Below are 21174 nucleotides of genomic sequence, written 5' to 3'. Positions count from 1 at the left end.
TACTCGTCTGGCCGTTCTTCAGTGGGCTCACTCTGCCAAGTTAGCCGGCCACCCTGGCGTTCGGGGTACGCTTGCTTCCATTCGCCAGCGTTTTTGGTGGCCCACCCGGGAGCATGACACGCGTTGCTTCGTGGCTGCTTGTTCGGTCTGCGCGCAGACTAAGTCCGGTAACTCCCCTCCTGCCGGCCGTCTCAGGCCGCTTCCCATTCCCTCTCGACCGTGGTCTCGCATCGCCTTAGATTTTGTCACCGGACTGCCTTCGTCAGCGGGGAAGACTGTTATTCTTACGGTTGTCGACAGGTTCTCTAAGGCGGCTCATTTTATTCCCCTTGCTAAGCTTCCTTCTGCTAAAGAGACGGCACAAATCATCATCGAGAATGTTTTCAGAATTCATGGCCTTCCGTCAGACGTCGTTTCGGACAGAGGTCCGCAATTCACGTCTCAATTTTGGAGGGAGTTTTGCCGTTTGATTGGGGCTTCCGTCAGTCTCTCTTCCGGCTTTCACCCCCAGTCTAACGGTCAAGCAGAACGGGCCAATCAGACTATTGGTCGCATCTTACGCAGTCTTTCTTTTCGCAACCCTGCGTCTTGGTCAGAACAGCTCCCCTGGGCAGAATACGCCCACAACTCGCTTCCTTCGTCTGCGACCGGGCTATCTCCTTTTCAGCGTAGCCTCGGGTACCAGCCTCCGCTGTTCTCATCTCAGTTCGCCGAGTCCAGCGTCCCCTCCGCTCAGGCTTTTGTCCAACGTTGCGAGCGCACCTGGAAGAGGGTCAGGTCTGCACTTTGCCGTTATAGGGCGCAGACTGTGAGAGCTGCTAATAAGCGTAGAACTAAGAGTCCTAGATATTGTCGCGGTCAGAGAGTTTGGCTCTCCACTCAGAACCTTCCCCTTAAGACCGCTTCTCGCAAGTTGACCCCGCGGTTCATTGGTCCGTTCCGTATTTCTCAGATCATTAATCCTGTCGCAGTTCGACTTCTTCTTCCGCGATATCTTCGTCGCGTCCACCCGGTCTTCCATGTCTCCTGTATCAAGCCCGTTCTTCGCGCCCCCGCTCGTCTTCCCCCCCCCCCCCATCCTTGTCGAGGGTGCACCCATCTACAGGGTCCGTAGGATTTTGGACATGCGTCCTCGGGGCCGTGGTCATCAGTACCTAGTAGATTGGGAGGGGTACGGTCCTGAGGAGAGGAGTTGGGTTCCCTCTCGGGACGTGCTGGACCGTGCGCTGATCGAGGATGTCCTCCGTTGCCGCCAGGTTTCCTCCTCGAGTGCGCCAGGAGGCGCTCGGTGAGTGGGGGGGTACTGTCATGTATTGTCATGTTGTGTCTTGTTTCTGTCCTTTCCCTTCACCCTGTCTCCCTCTGCTGGTCGTTATTAGGTTACCTTTTCTCCCCCTCTTTCCCCCAGCTGTTCCTTGTCTCCTCCTAACTACCTCGTCACCCCTTTTCCCACCTGTTCCCTTTTTCCCTCTGATTAGTCCTCTATATCTCTCTCTGTTTTTGCTCCTGTCTTTGTCGGATTCTTGTTTGTGTTATTCATGCCTGAACCAGACTATCGTCATGTTTGCTGCAACCTTGTCCTGTCCTGTCGGAATCTGCCGGTCCATCTGAGCCTACCTATGTTTTGTCATTAAAGAAGCTCTGTTTACGTTAATTCGCTTTTGGGTCCTCATTCACGCACCGTAACAACTTCTAATAAAACTCTATGGCAGCACCCAAGTGGCTTGAATTTTCGAGCTCTCCCCATAGATTTTGAAGTGACATTGGGTCCCCATGAGTGACAGAACACTGAGCCAATCACTGCGCAACTAGAGAATATTACCAACCCCTACACTCTGTATTTTCTGCTGGCTGCCCCACCACCATAAAAAGCACTGAGCTAGACTGAAACACCTGCATTTTGTTGCTGCCTTACTCAAGAAAGCAAAAAGGAGAACATGTTTGTATGCGACTGTATAAACTCAATAATAATTTCATTTTTTACATTGTTTGCAAACTGAAATGTTTGCAAATGTATTCATGTAAAAATAACATGCTAAAAAATGTGGTTCTGACCCACCTGCCCTGAATGACGGGTCTCCACTAAAACATATAATAATGACATTTTTATAAATGTAATTGGCTAATGTAGCCACTGATATGGGGGTGGAGAGATAAGCAGTGACGTCTCCATTCGAAGCTCTGCAGCGATGTGAGGTGTGCACATTCGGTCGAGCAGAGAAACGAGAGGAATACTGCGAGGGAGAAAGAGGGAGTCAAAGAGAGAGATTGAGAATACGGTCAAACACACAAGAGCATCATGGCACCCATAGGACTCAAGGCGGTGGTTGGTGAAAGTAAGAATACCTTATTATATTTAGCCTATTGACCATTTTATATAAATTGAACATCCATTGATACACATCGATGGGATGCACTGTGCGTTTTTCTCGGACAGAGTGGTGATGTGCATGAGCCAAGGACCTATAGCATGAGCCAGGGAGCTATAGCATTAGCCAGGGACCTATAAATGTGCAATTTCTCTGCTACAGCGATGCTGATGCGCATTACAATTTCGACGGATTAGGCTATAATCTGAACGCGCCGCGGCCAATTATCAACTATGAAAAATCGAACTCTGCATAAGAAGGTGCTTTGATCGAGAAAGACACAGATACGCCCATACTACGAATCTGAAATTAAAATACAAACTGTGCGGCAGTAGAGTGACATTACACAACGTTTAAAACCATATGCTATTCCAGGCCATTGATTTTTTAAATTGAGGCAGAATGTTAACTGCACAGTAGAACGTTGTAGGCCGATAAATTACATAATTTCATGTAATTGATGATTAGATGGATCGTAAATGAATATTCTCCACCCAGGAGAGCTGCGTCTAGAGCGTTTATGAGATTGCCGTGTTTCAGAAATGCCTCACCCCTATGATGGATCACCAGTGCAATACGCTGCATAGAACATCATCCTTCAGCATGAACGGTTCAAACAATAAAATGAAGGTTAAACATCATGATATTATTGGTCTGCAGTATTAGAGTAATGGCGGAGGGTGAGCTGTCCTCTATATGGAGGACAGGAATGAAATAGACAGTAAAAACAGAAAAAATCCGCATTCCGTATGTTAACACACCTTTTCGAATACGGATATTACGGTGTTTTTATCCGCGTATAATAAGTGGCAATGCGCCTTGACTCATAGGCCTACTTGCTCACGATCTACAAGCATCATTTGCGCAGTTTAAGTAGCAGTTGAAGCCTAATGAAACAGCATCGGTGTATGGTTTCAAAATAAGCATCGATGGTTGTTTTCAGACAGTGCTGTCACTAGGCCTATTGCCCAATCCCCTGGAGGTTGAAGTCCATGAATGTTGCAGGCCATGGTCATGTAGGGTCTTTTGAGACATCTCTCTAACTGTTCAAACGAAATATTATGTACACCCATAGGAAAAAAGGTTCTGGATAAAAACCAAAAATGGTTATATTGCTTGCTTCATATAGCGTATTGCACCACTAAAGGTTCAATATAGAACCATTGTGTAGGAATCTCAGGTGTTATTCTTGACTGAACCAAAATGGATTCATATTGAACCATTGGGTTCCATATGGAACGTTTACGGGTGCCATATACAAAGCAAGTTTAGAACACTTTTTGGTTCAATCCAGAACCCTTTTTTAAAGAGTGTAGCATCACAAATCATCTGGCAAAATGTGTGGACTAGTGGTGCGCAGGTCAGCCGTTTGTTCACCCGCCCGCAATTGTTAACCCATCCGCAACCGTCCGACTATATGTTGTAAAGTGAAAATCTGAGCCCGAACACGACCCTAATCCGCTAATATATAAAATGCGCAGTAGGCTAGTCAGAGAAGGCGTAACGTTTTTTTTGCCTGATTTAGATATGTTTCTACTTATCATTTCCTACATTTTGGTAGGTTATTTGTTAGTCAACTTGTCTATAATTAGATACATGCAGCTTTTCTTTAGTCATTGGACTAAATAAACCTCTGCTCACCGGAATTATGTCATAAATCGATAGAATGGATCAAGTTTTCACTGTCACAGATTTTCAGTGCAAAATTTCCAAATGACATCAGTTTGACCGGTTGTAAAGAAATATAACGATTTGAAAACGACACTACATGTTTCTGATACGATTTCAGTTCTGCATGGATGCATATTTTATTGGTTGAAATACTATTATCAGCTTTCATGATTCTGCTATAGATAGCACCAGACGGTAGCCCATCTAACGCATTCGCATTCTCTCAAGATGCTGAAATAAATAAATCATATTTATCTACTGCTGTTCCCAAATCAAAATTGTGCCTACGTTTGGTGTATCATTATACTGCAAGAAATTATTAATTATGCTGGAGTTTATATTAAGGCTATGTGAGCGATTATAGACCTACAGTCATTGTCCAAATTTAAGTTTCCATTTAACCCATCTGAACAGTAGGCTACAGTTCCATTGACGTGTAATAGGCCTATTTGAAGTCCTTGTCATATTTGTATAACGCCTCACAATCATCACGCAAAACATAACAGGTGTTGTGCCGAATATCTCCCCCCTGCCAGAACCCCCCCCCCCCCCCCCTTCTAATTTCCTTAATGTTGTGGCTAGTGTGACACACAGTTATGTGACACACAGAGTCAAATACTTTCTATAGAATAAACTTCACGTAGGCAACATAAATTAATAATTAATGCATGTGTGTTATATTAAACATAGAGGGAGTAAAATGTAGGCAAGCAATAAACATTTCAGAACAACTATGGCTGAATTATTATCCTTACACTTTCAAAAAATACTAGTCGAATAAGACATGGGAGAGATTACGAATTTTGGCAAAGAGATTTATTTATTCACTAATACAAAAATCAATAGCGGATTTAGGTACGGGCGACATGGCAGCAGCCCAGGGCGGGCGGCATCTTGCCGGGGGAGTCACGGGGCGCCACCGGGTGCGGGTGGGGGCGAGCGTTGAAGGGGTGGTTCGCTCAGACAAATAGCCAAACCGAAAACTGCAGACAAAAACAAGTGTGCGCATCTTAAACACAAACCAGATTTATTACGGGGTGAGGCATTGTCCTAAAGGCTCACCAAATGTATGTTTTTTTAAAAGATTAAACATGTTTTTATCAGATAATGGTGACATCAACTGCAACGGATTTATATCCAGAGGTTATTGTGGATGTGTAGGCATAGCCCACAAGCCTACTTACTATCAGTAATGGTAGTGCAATTAGATATGCAAAGAATATTCAACAAACGAACCCAATAGCTTGATTCTCAAGAGATAGCCTATTGATCACGTTAGCCTACCAAATTACCAACCTGGACAGAGAGGCAGACGTATTACGTTTGGTATGTTATGTATCAATTTGTGGATGTCCATCATCCATTTCATATGATATGTTACGAATTACAATTCGCATGATATGTTACGAATTGCAATTTGTACATTATGTTATGCATTTGCAGTACCTATGATATGTTACAAATTCCAATTTGTTGTGGCTAACATGAGGTAGGTGGCTAGGTGGCAAACGCTAATGTTAAGCTAACATTAGCGAGGCTAGGAGTTAGGGTTAGGGGTTAAGCTTAGGTTAAGGTTAGGGCAAGGGTTAGCTAACATGCTAAGTAGTTGCAAAGTAGATAAAAAGTATTAGGTACTGTAGATTCGTATAACAGAGAAATTGGCAGAAATCTTTTTTTAAAATCATCTTAACAGGACCATGGGCTGCCAGCCATGTCACCTTTTTCATTGTTTTATTTTTATATAAAAACATAGTTTTTTTGTGTGTCAAATTCGATCAGCCCACACAACTAAAAAATGGTCCAGCCCATCTGACATTTCCCAGAATTGCCAGATGGTCAATCTGCCCCTGCCTAATCCCTGCCTACATGTTACATATCTACCTCAAATAGTCCAGTATCCCTGCACAGTATACATTAGGTACTGACACTGTATATAGCTTCTTCTCTTATTTCATACTTATTGTTATTTTGTGTGTTTTTTTTTCTTATTAATTATACTTTTTATATTGAATACTGCACTGTTGTTTGGTAGAGCCTGCGAGTTAAGCATGTCGATAAAGGCAGGGAGGGATGCATCGAGCACCTGCGTGCTATTTAACTGGGTTGATGGTGAGGAGATTGGCTCGGATTGGTTTACAACGGGAATGTACGCAGTAAAACGCGATACACCACGGGTCCTCTGCAGCACGCGCAGTAGCAACCTCTGTTGAAGGGGGATGGGCAGCGTATAGCGTTTATATCTCTCTCCCTCCGCCTTCATGATCGTGAGCATCAATTCCATGAAGCAGCAGACTACAAAATAGGGCCAGCGATAGGCATGAAAGGCCAAAGTCCATAGATGTGTCAATTACATTTTGACATTAATTTGTAGGCTGCCTACACCTCTAAACGAAATGGGAGAGAATACGTGATTCTAGTTGCATTACCTGCCCTTAAAATGAATTTATTTAAAAATAATTGAGAATGCATGGTAGCCTATATTTTTATCATTCAACAAAATAATGTATTTTTTCAGCAGCATTCTGCAACAGAAAACCATCTCTTTGTTCTCTTTTTTATTGCCACTATAGTGAATCAGTGGTATTGCAGGGGTTAGAGTGCTGTCTGTGCCCAGTCTCATCTGTGCTTCATACAGTATGAAAATGTATGCACTCACTACTCTAAGTCGTTCTGTATAAGAGCATCTGCTAAATGACTCAAATGTAAAATGTAATACGTTTATGTTTGACTTTATATGGATCAGACAAGAAGGATGTCACACATCTTGCTCTCAATTCTGTCATGTCTTGATCTTTTACTTGTTGGAAATACTTAGCCTAAAACATGCATTTCAGTTTTATCACAATGGCCCTGTCTTACATTCTAGCCTTTCTGTCAGACTGAGGTCCACAGGGTGTGATATGAGGCTTGTGTAGGTAGCTTGACAGTACATGGGCTGTGAGAAGAGACTAGCCTGACAGTACAGAGGAGGAAACCGGGAGTAGTGTGATCATGACTGTAAATCCAGTGTGACACATGCCAGATAGAGACACAGTAGCCCAACTGACCCAAGCGACTGCATCCTACCCAATGACTCATAGTATTTCTCCCACTTCATTGTCCCTGCTGCTTGAGTGGGTGGTTTTAATAGTCTGCAGTGGACATCACTCAGTTTCTTAATAACATGGTTCAAGAGCACCCCACATCCCCATGTGGGCTGTGACTGCTGCTAAGATCTTGCGGCTCCATCCTTCCAAAACTACAACAGAACGCGAGAAGCCTGGGTTTTCCGAGGCTTGCTAAGATGTGATTCCAAAGTGAATCAGAAGGACAGAGAGATGACCATGCAGGGAGAGGAGAGGGATGGAAGGAGGGAGGGAGGATGCTCACCACCATGTAGGACTTCAGGGTTGACCAGGCTCCGCAGTATAGGGAGAGAGGGAGTTACTGTACATCTCATTGACCCATCCCAAGCACTCATCAGCTGCACAGCCCAGGCCAACACCAGGATGGACACACACACACACACACACACACACACACACACACACACACACACACACACACACACACACACACACACACACACACACACACACACACACACACACACACACACACTCACACACTCACACACACACTGACCTTGACAGGGATACAGCCTCACACACACCTGCTGGGTTCATTGTGTGACGCAGTGCCCTCAGCCTGCCACTGTAAACACACAGACAGACCCAACATTTAATATATTTTCTAATGACTTTCTAGACACAGACTAGCCCTCTTTATATGCTAGATTAGAATAGTCTTGATTATGAACATTAATAATTACATCCCATTTTCTTTGATTAAGAAGCACTGCTGCTGTGTCAGCACTGGCAGGGACTATTCCTCCTTCCTCCCACTCAACTCTCCAGCAGACCTCACTCACACACAGCAAAGACAGACTTGTATTTAGATTTGAGATTCCTCTGCAGCGAAAAGCACCATACAAATTAAATGGCAGTATTGGCCGATGCTACTTGGCCCTGCAACAGCAAGCCTCTTGATGGTCTCTGGTGCATTTTGATGTTTATTTTATTATATATTTTCATACTTAACATAGAAACATCCAAATGCACCAGAGACCATCAAGAGGCTTGCTGTAGCAGGGCCAAGTAGCATCGGCCAATACTGCCATTGCTGCGGAAGAAAGAGAGGAACAACATCACAGAATGCAGATTAGGCTGCCAGTGGGAGAGATGGATAATGACAGAAGGAAGAGGAGGAGAGCGAGTGATGGAGGAGAAGTGATGTGGAAAGTAGTATTATTGCTTTATGGGAAGGGATTTCATCAAGATGGTGATGTGCAGAGTCATTAAGCCCTCGTACCTCAGACCTCATGAGATTGCAGAGCTCCTTCACCTATCACAGCCCCCCTCCCCTCCTGACTCAGACACCAGACACTTACGCATGCACACAATCCGCTCAGACTTCAGACAGAGAGAGAGAAACCTTGTTTTAACTGATCTTGCCAGGACATAGCAGCCTGCGGCATTGCAATGCATCACTTGCTTCTCCATTGACATTTCTTACTGCCTGCCATTTTCAGCACTAGACTAGGCATTTTGTAAATTGCTTCAACGTTGCACTTGACTGCAGTCAGTAAATACAGCTTTCAAATAAGGGGGAAAATGAACTCAAACATAGAGGGAAATGTATCTGCAGGTGAATTTATCAAGTATTTTTTTTTGTGCTAAAACCTCGCCCGGGCTAGATCCAATAGGCTTGCATGTTGCCCAACCCTGCTCTAGTCTGTCATTACACTGTGTTGTAGGAAAATGAAGAAATAGATGGAATATAACTCCCAGACACCAGGAGAGATTTTTGTGGCAGACAAATACTTTACCTCAACACAATAAGAATACAGTATTTATGTGAGGGATTGTTCGTGGTCTTCATCTTGTCTGTGTTCGTTAGAATGTTAGAATTCTTTTTCCTCTCACAATACCCTGTCCCTTTCCCACTGGCTGTGGCTACAGCAAAGAGTCACACTCACATCCATCCATTTCCTGCTCTGAGAAAGTGGTCATGACCGGCAGCCAGCCTCTGACAGCACAACCTTTGACCCAGTCTGAGATGGGGATGAGAGTAGTCGCTGCTTGCTTGTTATTCCTGTTCAGTTCTCCTGAGATGTCTCTTAGCTGATCTGGAATCTGTTTTGCGGTGACGCTGTGAGAGACAAGAGGTTGCGTAACGGCAGGCTGGCCTCACAGAGCTGACTGAGGTACTGTCGACTCATGGCTGCCTGTGATTGGCTAAGTCTGTGGAAGGGCACTCTGAGACACTCTGCTCCTTCTGTTACTGAGGATCATACCAGGGAGAGCAGTAGTCAATATCTACATCTGAGAATCCATTCTCCTCTGTTTTTTATTTGTGTCGTATCCACACTATTACATACATGTTAGAACTGTGTTTAGTATTGTTAATGTAGTATGAACAGGGCAAAATTAAACCAAATATGACTATTTTACCAAATGTGTCTATTCTCTTCTTGTCTTTTCAAGAGCCATCCGAAATGTCAGAGGACCAAATCAGTCAAGATCCTAATCTTTTTAACTGAGATAATTAAGAGTGAATGTACCTCCTGCTGTGTGCCCTCCAGGACTAGAGTATGGTTCTGATGATGAGAGGGAGATGAGAGGGGCTGTGTCCTGCTAAAATGGCCACCTTTCCCTTCAAGAGCAGGGATGTTACATTCCCTGGGGACTAATGCTGATATCCAGAGAAAATGGGTCACTCAATCGTAGTCGCCAACCCCCAAGGGAGAATAGGAAGGTAAAGGGGGAAAGTCTCAGTGTTGAGTAGCGAAAGCTGTGTGTTTGTTGGGGTCAATGTTGAGGATTCTACAGGAGTGGATGACATAATGCACAACCATGACAAAACCAATGCACAACCATGACAAAACCAATACACATCAATGACACAACATACAGCCAGCCAGCCTCTCAGTGAGACTAATTGTTCCTGTGTGGATAAAAGGCTTATCCTGTGCTAAGCACACTTACGACCTACAATAAAGGCTGAGAAATAACAGGCAATGCCCCAGTCTGTCTATGAATGATTATACTGCTTCAATTTACTATACTGCTTAGAAGCAATAGCATACTTTGTTTTACCATATTTATATCTATTTTGATGGGGGTTAATGTTTCATACCAAAACATATGGAAGTGGAAAGGATAGTGGTCTGATATTCTGCTAGTTATGTTACGCTGTTTTGGTTATCTGTATGAAGAGTGTGTTGAGTGACTCCTGCTGGAGCCTACCATTACAGTATGGGTTATGGATTAATGTTAGCCTAGCAGTGTGGTATGGGTTGATGTTAATGTTATTGTTGATGTTAATGCTAGGCTGCTAAAGCGACAGCTGTTCAGTATGCTGTGAACACAGAGTACTGCCTTCCTGTGTGAGGTGAATGGTTGGGGATCATCTGTATGTGTCTAACCCATTCCAATTCTCTCTGCTCTACTTTGGAAGACAAAAGTCAGTATCAAGATTCAGGTGAGGGTTATGTATCCCCCTAATTTGAACAACTCTGAGATGTCAAATAGATTTCGTATTTACAGTGACACACAGATCAGGCTGAGGACAGCTATGCCTGATTCACCTAGAAAGAGCTCTGGTTCCAACCCATCCCACAATGGACAATTTCATACACTGGTCTGGTCACAGACACAGACTGATTTTTTACACAAATATATTTTTTAATTGAACCTTTATTTAATTAGACAAGTCAGTTAAGAACAAATTCTTATTTACAATGACAGCCTAGAAACAGTGGGTTAACTGCCTTGTTCAGGGGCAGAACGCTTGCATACTGTATAACTCTACTATTTATGTTTGGTAGCATATGACCAGACCTATCTGAAGGAGACTCCTGCGTGTCTCCGGTTAGCCTCTCTACTCTGCTAGTTGACACAGCTGCTCCACTGTGTTTGTTCAGGTTCCTTCCCTCCTCTCAGTCTGCCTGCTATGGGACTGCATTGTTATGCCACACAGGGGTCAAGGAAGAGCCAGAACAATCTCAGAACAGCCTCCACTTCCACTTCCTCCTATGTGCTTTGTTAATCTTGGTGTTTGTCTTTTGGCTATCCCTCAGTCTCTTTGTCATTTACATACACATACCTCAGCTCAGGAGAAGGGAGTCAGAGAGAGTATACATGTATGTACCCCATGCCCTTAAAAAAACAGCCATTTTGGTTCTAACTTAATTGTATGTCTATGTGCAGTCATGTGGACTGGCAGTTTTTGTTTCTGTATGACGGAGAGAGAGGGGGAAGATAGGAGGGCAAAGAGAACCACACAGGACACAGGAAAAGGGAAAGTGAGAGAAGGATATCCCTTGTGCTCCTACAGTTCTGTCATCCTGTTTGCTGACAGTTTCTTGTGACATAGCCTAGAAAGAGCTGGAAATAGACAAGCTGAATCAAGGATTCACTTTGGATTCACTCTCTGCCATTCCCCACAAAGATTGCAAGATTAGACTATTTCCCTACCGAGGTCACATCATGATGACATCAGTGCATCTACGGTTGGAGTGCTGTATTATGTACAGACCTAACCCCCTGGCTTTGAGTGGTCTGTGCTTAAAGGGAAAGTCCACCCAAATGACCTTGTCCTTTGACTGTGTACAGGGTTCAAGGAAACCAATATGTCATGTAGTAAATTGGGTAAGCTATCCCTTTAGTCATCATGTGAGTGTTGTCCTTACAAATTACTATCGGCAGCAATTAACCAACAAATCCCCCTCATTCTCTGAATGGCCCGGTAGTCTCCACATAGCACATTCACACACACAGCCTGTTTAATCTGTGATAATCCATCTGTATCTCTGTGTATGCCCAGATGTTGGGCACTACTGCGCCAAAGGGCTTAGCGGTTTTTATATGGGGATACCGCAAAATGTTAAAGAGAGTCATCCTAAATGGATTTATCCCAATACTGCAGCCAGATGGCCAACAACAGCGATCAGGCTAATAATGGCTCCGCCACACACACACACATGGCCCTACTTGGCCTGATCCACAGATGACCAATGGAATGAGTTTATTCATACTGCAGCAGAGAAGAACTAGAGCCAATTTGTAGTTTTTTTAAGTTCAGAGAATGAATTTAGCATCTAGCAAAAATGTGTCTTTTCTTTTGGATAATACATTTGATTCTTTATTTACTTGTAATGGAGTCAAAATAGATTCAGTCCATTTTGGAATGGAATTGCATGAGAAGGCAATAGACAAGCTGTATTTCATCATGCATTTTGACTCATTGGTGGAGGCAGCCCTCCATTTTGCTAGCTACAGTGTAAGATAGAGTAGACATGATGCTTTCAGAGACCTTCCCTCCAGTGACAGCATTTAATACACAGGCAGTGATCTGCGTAGCATTGTGGATTTGCTCGTCTCTTGTGGCTTTTAGCTCCGTGTCCAATTACTTCTTTATCTGATACTGTGGGTACCTTTGTATACCACTAAAAGCACTTGGCACATAACATAAATATGAAAGAAAATGGTGTCCAATACAGTGCCTTTAGAAAGTATTCATACCCCTTGACTTATTCCAACATTATTTTTTGTGTTACAGCCTGAATTCAAAATGGATATATTTTATAAAATACATTCTCACCCATCTACACAGAATAACCCATAATGACAAAGTGAAAACATGTTTTTAGAAATGTGTGCAAGTTTATTGGAAATGGAATACAGAAATGTCTAATTTACATAAGTATTCACACCCCTTTGCTATGACACTCCAAATTGAGCTCAGGTGCATCCAATTTCCTTCGATCATCCTTGACGTCACTACAACTTGATTGGAGTCCAATTGTGGCCAATTCAAATGTTTGGACGTGATTTAGAAAGAAGGTCCAGTTGACAGTGCATGTCAGAGCAGAAACTATACCATGAAATCCAAAGAACTGCCCATAGATCTCTGAGATAAAATTGTTATGAGACATATCTGGGGAAGGGTATAAAACTATTTCTAGAGTGTTGAAAGTTTCCAAGAGCACAGTGGTCTCCATCATTGGGAAATTTAAACTAGAATTGGCCATCCGACCAAACTGGGCAACCGGGCAAGAAGGACCTTGGTCAAGAAAGAAGGTGACCAAGAACTCAGTGACCACTCAGACAGAACTACATAGTTCCTTGGCTGAGATGGGAGAACCTGCCAGAAGGACAACAGTCTCTACAGCACTTCACCAATCTGGGCTTTATGGGACAGTGGCCAGACGGAAGCCAGTCCTAAAGGAAAAGGCACATGTTAGCGCCTAGATTTTGCAAAAAGGCACGTGAAAAACTCCTTGGTCTGAACGCCAAGCGCTATGTCTGAAGAAAAACAAGGGCACAACTCATAACCTGCCTAACACCATCCTTACCGTGAAGCTTGGTGATGGCAGCATCATGGGGATGCTTTTCAGCAGCAGGGACTGGGAGACTGGTAAGGATAGAGGGAACAATGAATTGAGCCAAATACAGGCAAATCCTTGATGATAACCTGCTTCAGAGTGCAATCGACCTTAGACTGGGGCAAAGATTTACATTCCAAAAGGACAATGACTCCAAGCATACAGCCAAAGCAATGCTGGAATGACTTCAGAATAGGAATGTCAAAGTCCTTGAGTGGCCCAGCTAAAGCCCAGACTTGAATCCCATTGAACATCTGTGGAAAGACTTGAAGATTGCTATTCACCGCCACTCCCCATCTAACTTAACAGAGCTTGAGAAAATCTGCAAGGAAGAATGGAAGAAAATCCCAAATCCAGATGTGCAAAGCTGATACAGACATACCCAAGACAACTCAAAGCTGTAATCACCGCCAAAGGTGCTCCTACAAAGTATTGACTCAGGGTTGTGAATACTTATGTAAATTAGACATTTCTGTATTTAATTTTCAATACATTTGCTAAAATTTCTAAAAACATGTTTTCACTTTGTCATTAAGGGGTATTGTGTGTAGGTGGGTGAGAAAAAAAGTATCCATTTGGAATTCAGGCTGTAACGCAACAAATGTGGAATAAGTCAAGGGGTATGAATACTTTCTGAAGCTATACATACCTATAGGTATGGACCTAGCAGAACAGACAATGTTAGGTATGGACCTAGCAGAACAGACAATGTTAGGTATGGACCTAGCAGAACAGACAATGTTAGGTATGGACCTAGCAGAACAGACAATGTTAGGTATGGACCTAGCAGAATAGACAATGTAGGTGCTGACGTTTGTCCTATTTCACACATGTACAACTGTGTATTATACCTGAATTGGAAATGAGCTTTTTGCAAATCCCATTCCCCCTGAGACACCCTTGGAGAGTGTAGTTACGGATCAGCCATTATTGACAGCAACCCTGGAACATTTAGGGTTAACTGCCTTCCTCAAGTGCAAATCGACAGATTTTTTTAACTAGTCGGCTCGGGGTGTTGAATCAGAGACCTTGGGTTCTGGCCCAATGTTCTTAACTGCTAGACTACCTGCCAAATTGTACCCACAGTCATACCCAGAGTCACAGACACATGAACTCTAACAAATAGAGCGTATACCCTCCCTATGAGCCATATGTTCACAATGATGTGAGTATTTCATTACGGTCGGCAATGCATACATGAATAAACACACACACATGAACACACAACCCATTCACTTAATATAGAACAGAACCCTTGCCAGCATGCTGATGTATTCTTAAAGGGGTCAGATGACCAACAATTATACATGACAGCTACGAGGAAGGCTGTCAAGAGCATATAGTAGCAATGTGGTCCAATAGAACCATATATAAGGTTCAGTGTGCTCTGTGGCTGATCTGGGAGTGGAGCTCACTGCAGGGAGGTACTATTCACCTGGCCTTACTGACATTCTCAACATATTCTCACTCGTAACTTATCTCACAAGCGTGTGTGTGTGTATCTGTTTGTGAGCTTGGGGCTCTCTGGGCACAGCCTGACTTAGGTGTGTTTGGCACAGCAGGATGCTGATAGATTCCTGACAGGGTTGGGGCTTTGGAGCAAGCAAAGGGCTGTGTTAGATGTCATGAAGTTGGTGCAGGGAAAGTTGTGTGTGTGTGGGTGGGGGGAGGGGGTGCATACGTGTGTGTGTCTTCCATAGAGGAATGACTCTTCTCACGGGCCTTGTTCCCAGATGCGAGTGTGAGAGTGTTTTTTTGTCTCCTGTGCTCCACTGTCACTCATCACTTTGGAAACAGTGTCTGTCAAGGAAATTAAATCAGACAGAGAAAATGACTGTATATTATGAACCTGTACTGTACACTCAAATCTATATGCTAGGGGTTTTGACATTGAAAATAACAAAAATAGAATTGTATCAACTGAAATTGGTCAGATGCACACACAGTGAAGAAGCATGTGAAGAAAATAATACTGTTCTGACCTGTGCATCTCCTCTCTTCTCGTTCACAGAGATTATGAATGATGTCATCAAGAAGGTGAAGAAGAAGGGGGAATGGAAGGTGAGAGTTTATTTTTGCAGTCCACCTTGTATTCCTTTTTTCCCCTTTTTTTTACACTTTGACACTTAGCAACAAACTGGTGTGGTTATTCTACTGTGGTCCCTGCAGTGTACTCTCAAACTGGTGTGGTCATTCTACTGTGGTCCCCGCAGTGTACTCTCAAACTGGTGTGGTCATTCTACTGTGGTCCCTGCAGTGTACTCTCAAACTGGTGTGGTCATTCTACTGTGGTCCCCGCAGTGTACTCTCAAACTGGTGTGGTCATTCTACTGTGGTCCCCGCAGTGTACTCTCAAACTGGTGTGGTCATTCTACTGTGGTCCCCGCAGTGTACTCTCAAACTGGTGTGATCATTCTACTGTGGTCCCTGCAGTGTACTCTCAAACTGGTGTGGTCATTCTACTGTGGTCCCTGCAGTGTACTCTCAAACTGGTGTGGTCATTCTACTGTGGTCCCTGCAGTGTACTCTCAAACTGGTGTGGTCATTCTACTGTGGTCCCTGCAGTGTACTCTCAAACTGGTGTGGTCATTCTACTGTGGTCCCTGCAGTGTACTCTCAAACTGGTGTGGTCATTCTACTGTGGTCCCTGCAGTGTACTCTCAAACTGGTGTGGTCATTCTACTGTGGTCCCTGCAGTGTACTCTCAAACTGGTGTGGTCATTCTACTGTGGTCCCTGCAGTGTACTCTCAAACTGGTGTGGTTATTCTACTGTGGTCCCTGCAGTGTACTCTCAAACTGGTGTGGTCATTCTACTGTGGTCCCTGCAGTGTACTCTCAAACTGGTGTGATTAGAACGTCCAGTTTCGATTGACGCAACAGTCAGCGTTTGAGCTGGTCACAGTTTTTTTCATTGAAACATTTTGCACAAACACAGTCCTTACAAAGTTATGTCCTGAATGTGGCCAGTTTGTTTTTGGACCCAATGTCCAGATATTCACAAAAGTACAGTGGGTCCTCATTTAAAAGTTGCAGCATACAGCTTGCACAATGTTATGGCATGTTGGAGTGCATGACGTGCATGACGTATTTATTTTCCTGTCATTGTTGCCGTTGATGCTAGTTTGACCATCAGAGGGCGTCTTTATGAAGCTTGTTGGTGCTTGCTTACTTTTACAAATAATCCTACAGAGGTCCATGCAGGCCAGATGTTTTGATTGCCAAACCCTATCTGAAAGGTTTTTAATTAACCTAGTTTTTCCAAGCAACACAAAATGTTTTACAGATGGTCTCTCTGTCAGAGTGAAACGGTGCTGAAATAGTTGACCACACTCCAGTTGACCACACACTTCAAATCCTATTATAACAGTTGGATAACTTTGGGTGTTTCAGTATGCAACAATTTCATGCCATCAATTGCATTAGCCTACTTTATTCCACTATTTCTCTCATTCAGTGATTTATTCCCATAGTAATCCGTTATGGATCCATCCAGATGTGGTTAGAAAACAGTGCATGTGGTGGGCTATGCAAAGAGATGGGTGAAGTGACATGCTGCGCAAACACACATTAATAAATGTAAAGTCCCTAAACTCGGCAAGAGTCTATTGTCCTGCTAAACCATTTACACCTGGCCCACAGCCTTGTTGAGTACTTCCAGTACGGTGCACTTTCACTCCATTCTCCGCATGACTCTCTGCCACCAGATGCTTCTTCCTATTGTTGAGATCTATTCGGTAACATTCCACAGGTAAATGTAATAAATTAAACACATAGCTCTGGTCTGGAAAACATGTTAAACCTGGGGGGTTTTATTGGGGGGGGGGGGTTTATTAATCTGTGTTTAGTAGCTGAGGCTTTATGGCTTCGTCATCAACTTGTTAATTTAGCAGACATCACTTGCAGTAAACCATATATTTTATGAATATAACAGAATATAACATAACATTTGAGTTTCTCTTAGAATAAAAACCTTATAGTGTAACAACAGTTGTAGTAAGTAACAGCTACAGAGGAAGAGCAATTCTTACACTATTGTTCTAAATTCAATCACCCTCTTCTTCTTCATCTTCCTCATTCCGTTCACTCAAATGAAATTGTAATACATTTTGTCACTCCTGTTCAACAACTCCAAATCGCTTTTGCATGTGCTCCAAAGGGATAACATGATATAGGTTCATTAAACAATCCAAAGGAAAATGTGACTATTTATTAGCCTAGTGTATATAAGTATTTTAGGCATATCATGTGAATTAGGCCTCATGTCAAATCATTGTCAAAGTGCAAGAGATACTGTTGCATGACAAACAGGGGCTGTTAGATTACAATATAATTGTTCTGCCCATTAAATACATTATAAGTAATAACAGAGAGTCTGTCTAATGAAAATAAATGTAAAGCCTTTCATATACAGCATAGAAAAGTTTAAAAACAGACTTGTGAAATGGATTTACCTGACATGTTGCATTGCGTGAGGCTCGGTGATCCCAGCATCACTAGGATATTAAACAAACACTCAAATAGGCAACAGAAGCAGGAACATATGCATAGGGCTGAGTGACTCACTCATTTCTGGCTTTTGTTCATATCATAATGCAGGGTTAAAGACACATTCTTTCTGATTGTCTTTAGCGTATGTAGTCTCTCTCCTCTTGCTACACCTCATTTCATTTGAATTATTATGTGATTATAAGAAATGTATATATTTGCAGGGGTTGATGCATTTTGTTGTTAGGGCAAATCAGGTCTGTGATATTGAAAGGAAAGTAAAGGAGTTTGAAATGTAAAATGTCAGAGGACTTAAGCATCAAATACATTGCAAGTTTGTCCTTTTTGGCCATTAGGCTATACTTTACAATAGGACTCAACTCTGACTGACGTCATTATCTATCGGTAGTCTAAACTGTGCACAAATTGGGGGATTTTTCACACCTAGCTGAGCTATTGGTAAATTAATTGTCGTGTGAATATTTCAGTCTGAGAGTCTCTCTCCTCTCGGAGAGTCTCTCTCCTACATCGGGCAAAAAAAAATCAGCTGGCAGGTGGTCCCTGAGTTGAGAGAGAACTTGGGTAAACACAAGGGCACAATAATAAGCTACTGTCTGTAGTCATAAAACAATTAGGCAAAATAAATGTATGTTATTTTGTTGGGTAACGAATCGGCTCTCGGGAACTCGTTAAGAGGCGGCTTCTATCTTCAATATAATCATTCATTCAGAAGGTTCGACCCATAGGAGTGAGGCCTGCAGTAGATTAAATTAGATTATCAGGTTCATTTTTCATTAGGTTATAATGATCCATGCCTTCTGGGAATGTTAGAAAGTCCAAAAGTTGGTGGTGGCGTTACGGAATTGTCTGTCAGAGGTATTACAATGGAAATAAATCAAATATCCGTCTGTCTGCATATTTCAAGACATGACATGTAAGGGTGCAATGAGATACCCTATGGGCTGGACAATACTTTTGTAGTCAATCAACTTGAAAAAACGTATCCTTAAAAACTGAAAATCAACCAATGTCAGCCTTTCAATGCCTTATTATCCAAGTATTGAAAGTGTGTGGGCGACGGAGAGAAACAAAATGGTGCATTTTGAGGCCTTGTACCCTGTGTAGCTCAGTTGGTAGAACATGGTGCTTGCAATGCCAGGGTTGTGGGTTTGAATCCCATGGAGTACCAATATGAAGATGTATGTCAGAATGGGGTGTTACAAACTGATCTGTAGCCACAGCCTTTTTTTCACAAATATGCGGGTCACATTTGGCTATTTCATAAACCATGTCACGGGCTGTATTAAACTACTCGGGCTGCAGACTTGTTTGGTAACCAACAACCTGGTAACTTGATGAGTTTGGTTTAAGATGGCAGATGGCACTGGAAGAAAGGAAAGTGGCTCCTGGATAGCTACTTCAGGACATGTTTTTCAAAAGCAGTCACTTTGGCCTAATGTAGGCTATCTAAACAAATTTATATCAATTTATTTTTCTGGTGCTCCTGAATCCTGTTTAGTCAGGTGCTTCTGACTTTTAAAAGTTGGGTGCACCAGTGCTACCAATGTTAAAAGTCAACATGTTTAGAGACTTTGTTTTCTGAAGCCTCTGACTAACCCTTTCGTGTATCTCACTCTCCCTGGTTTCTCATTGGTTTCTCTTCCTGTCTCAGGCGCTGATTGTGGACCAGCTGAGCATGAGGATGCTGTCCTCCTGCTGCAAGATGACAGACATCATGTCAGATGGCATCACCAGTAAGCCATTGTTAGCACTGCAGCAAAGATACTGTATATGATGACGAAATGGTCTGGTCTCCGCCTTAATGAGAGTTGTTGTTCCAAAGGCCGGAAGACAGGCAGTCTGCTTATCGGTTTACTTATTGTGGACAGATTATGATGAGATTGAACCCTCTTGCTTTCCCTCTTCATCTCTGACTGTAGCTACCATTTGGTAAACATGGCTCAGCATTCAGTAAACATGATATAACCACATCTCTCCCTTCTGTTTATTTTCTCTCTCTCTAGTTGTGGAGGACATAAACAAACGGCGAGAGCCTCTTCCCACCCTGGAGGCCATTTACCTGATTACCCCCACGGACAAGGTACACGCACGCACGCACACATGCACACACACACACACACACACACACACACACACACACACACACACACACACACACACACACACACACACACACACACACACACACACACACACACACACACACACACACACACACACACACACAAATACACAAACACACAAACACCTCACTATCTTGTATCTTTAATTTTCCAGTCTGTGCAGACCCTGATTGGCGATTTCAAAGACCCCCATTCAGCCAAATACAAAGCAGCCCACGTCTTCTTCACTGACTGTGAGTAGATACCTGAGGAGCCTTTCCACTACACAGATTCACTACACAGGTCATTAAATGCAACCACAGACGCAGCCGCAGCCAATCATTGAATACTCTCACAGCCATTCATTCTTAGTGGAGAGGGCTGTGATGTTGGTTCAATTTATTACAAAACGGAGTTGATCTAGCCTGTTACGGATGTTGGTTCCTGCACAGGAACCAAATCAGCAGAAATTTCAGAGCGCCACCTATAGTACTCGATAAAACTCAAACTTTCATTAAAACACACACGCAAGATACTCGATTAAAGCTACACTCATTGTGAATCTAGCCAACATGTCAGATTTGTAAAATGCTTTTCGGCGAAAGCATGAGAAGCTATTATCTGATAGCATGCACCCCCCAAAATACCTGAACGAGACCTAAACAAAAGATTTAGCGGTAGCCGGCGCTACACAAAACGCAGAAATAAAATATAAAACATTCATTACCTTTGACGAGCTTCTTTGTTGGCACTCCTATATGTCCCATAAACATCACAATTGGGTCTTTTTCCCGATTAAATCCGTCAAAGTATGCCCAAAATGTCCATTTATGAAGGCCGTCTGATCCAAGGAAAATTCACCTTTACAAGACGCAACGTCACTTTTTAAAATTAAAAAAGTTACCTATAAACTTTGACAAAACACTTCAAACTACTTTTGTAATCCAACTTTAGGTATTAGTAAACGTTAATAATCGATCAAATTGATCACGGGGCGATCTATATTCAATAGCAGCACGTTTTGAAATCATGGTCCACATTCTCTCTTTCATTACTTCCTGTGGTGTGGTCGACGACAGGAAGTGCCTATTCCTCATG

General features: G+C 42.9%; 1 protein-coding gene across 2 annotated transcripts in view; it reads left to right on the top strand.

The window, feature by feature from the left end:
- Window positions 1–1895: 1895 nt before the first annotated feature.
- LOC110523504 (syntaxin-binding protein 1) overlaps window positions 1896–21174 on the top strand; it is a 42618-nt gene continuing 23339 nt past the window's right edge. For both annotated transcript variants that reach the window (XM_036977143.2, XM_036977142.2), the window contains exons 1-5: window positions 1896–2336; window positions 15479–15528; window positions 19626–19707; window positions 19978–20054; window positions 20252–20330. In XM_036977143.2, the coding sequence (XP_036833038.1) occupies window positions 2300–2336; window positions 15479–15528; window positions 19626–19707; window positions 19978–20054; window positions 20252–20330 (325 nt within the window). In that variant the 5' untranslated portion in view covers window positions 1896–2299. The remainder of the gene's footprint in view (window positions 2337–15478; window positions 15529–19625; window positions 19708–19977; window positions 20055–20251; window positions 20331–21174) is intronic.

The sequence above is a fragment of the Oncorhynchus mykiss genome, chromosome 5, assembly GCF_057628025.1.
Source record: "Oncorhynchus mykiss isolate SJ-2025 chromosome 5, ASM5762802v1, whole genome shotgun sequence".
Lineage (NCBI taxonomy): Eukaryota > Metazoa > Chordata > Actinopteri > Salmoniformes > Salmonidae > Oncorhynchus > Oncorhynchus mykiss.
Note: the sequence above shows the minus strand (reverse complement) of the source record. Positions and strands in the feature narration are given on the sequence as shown.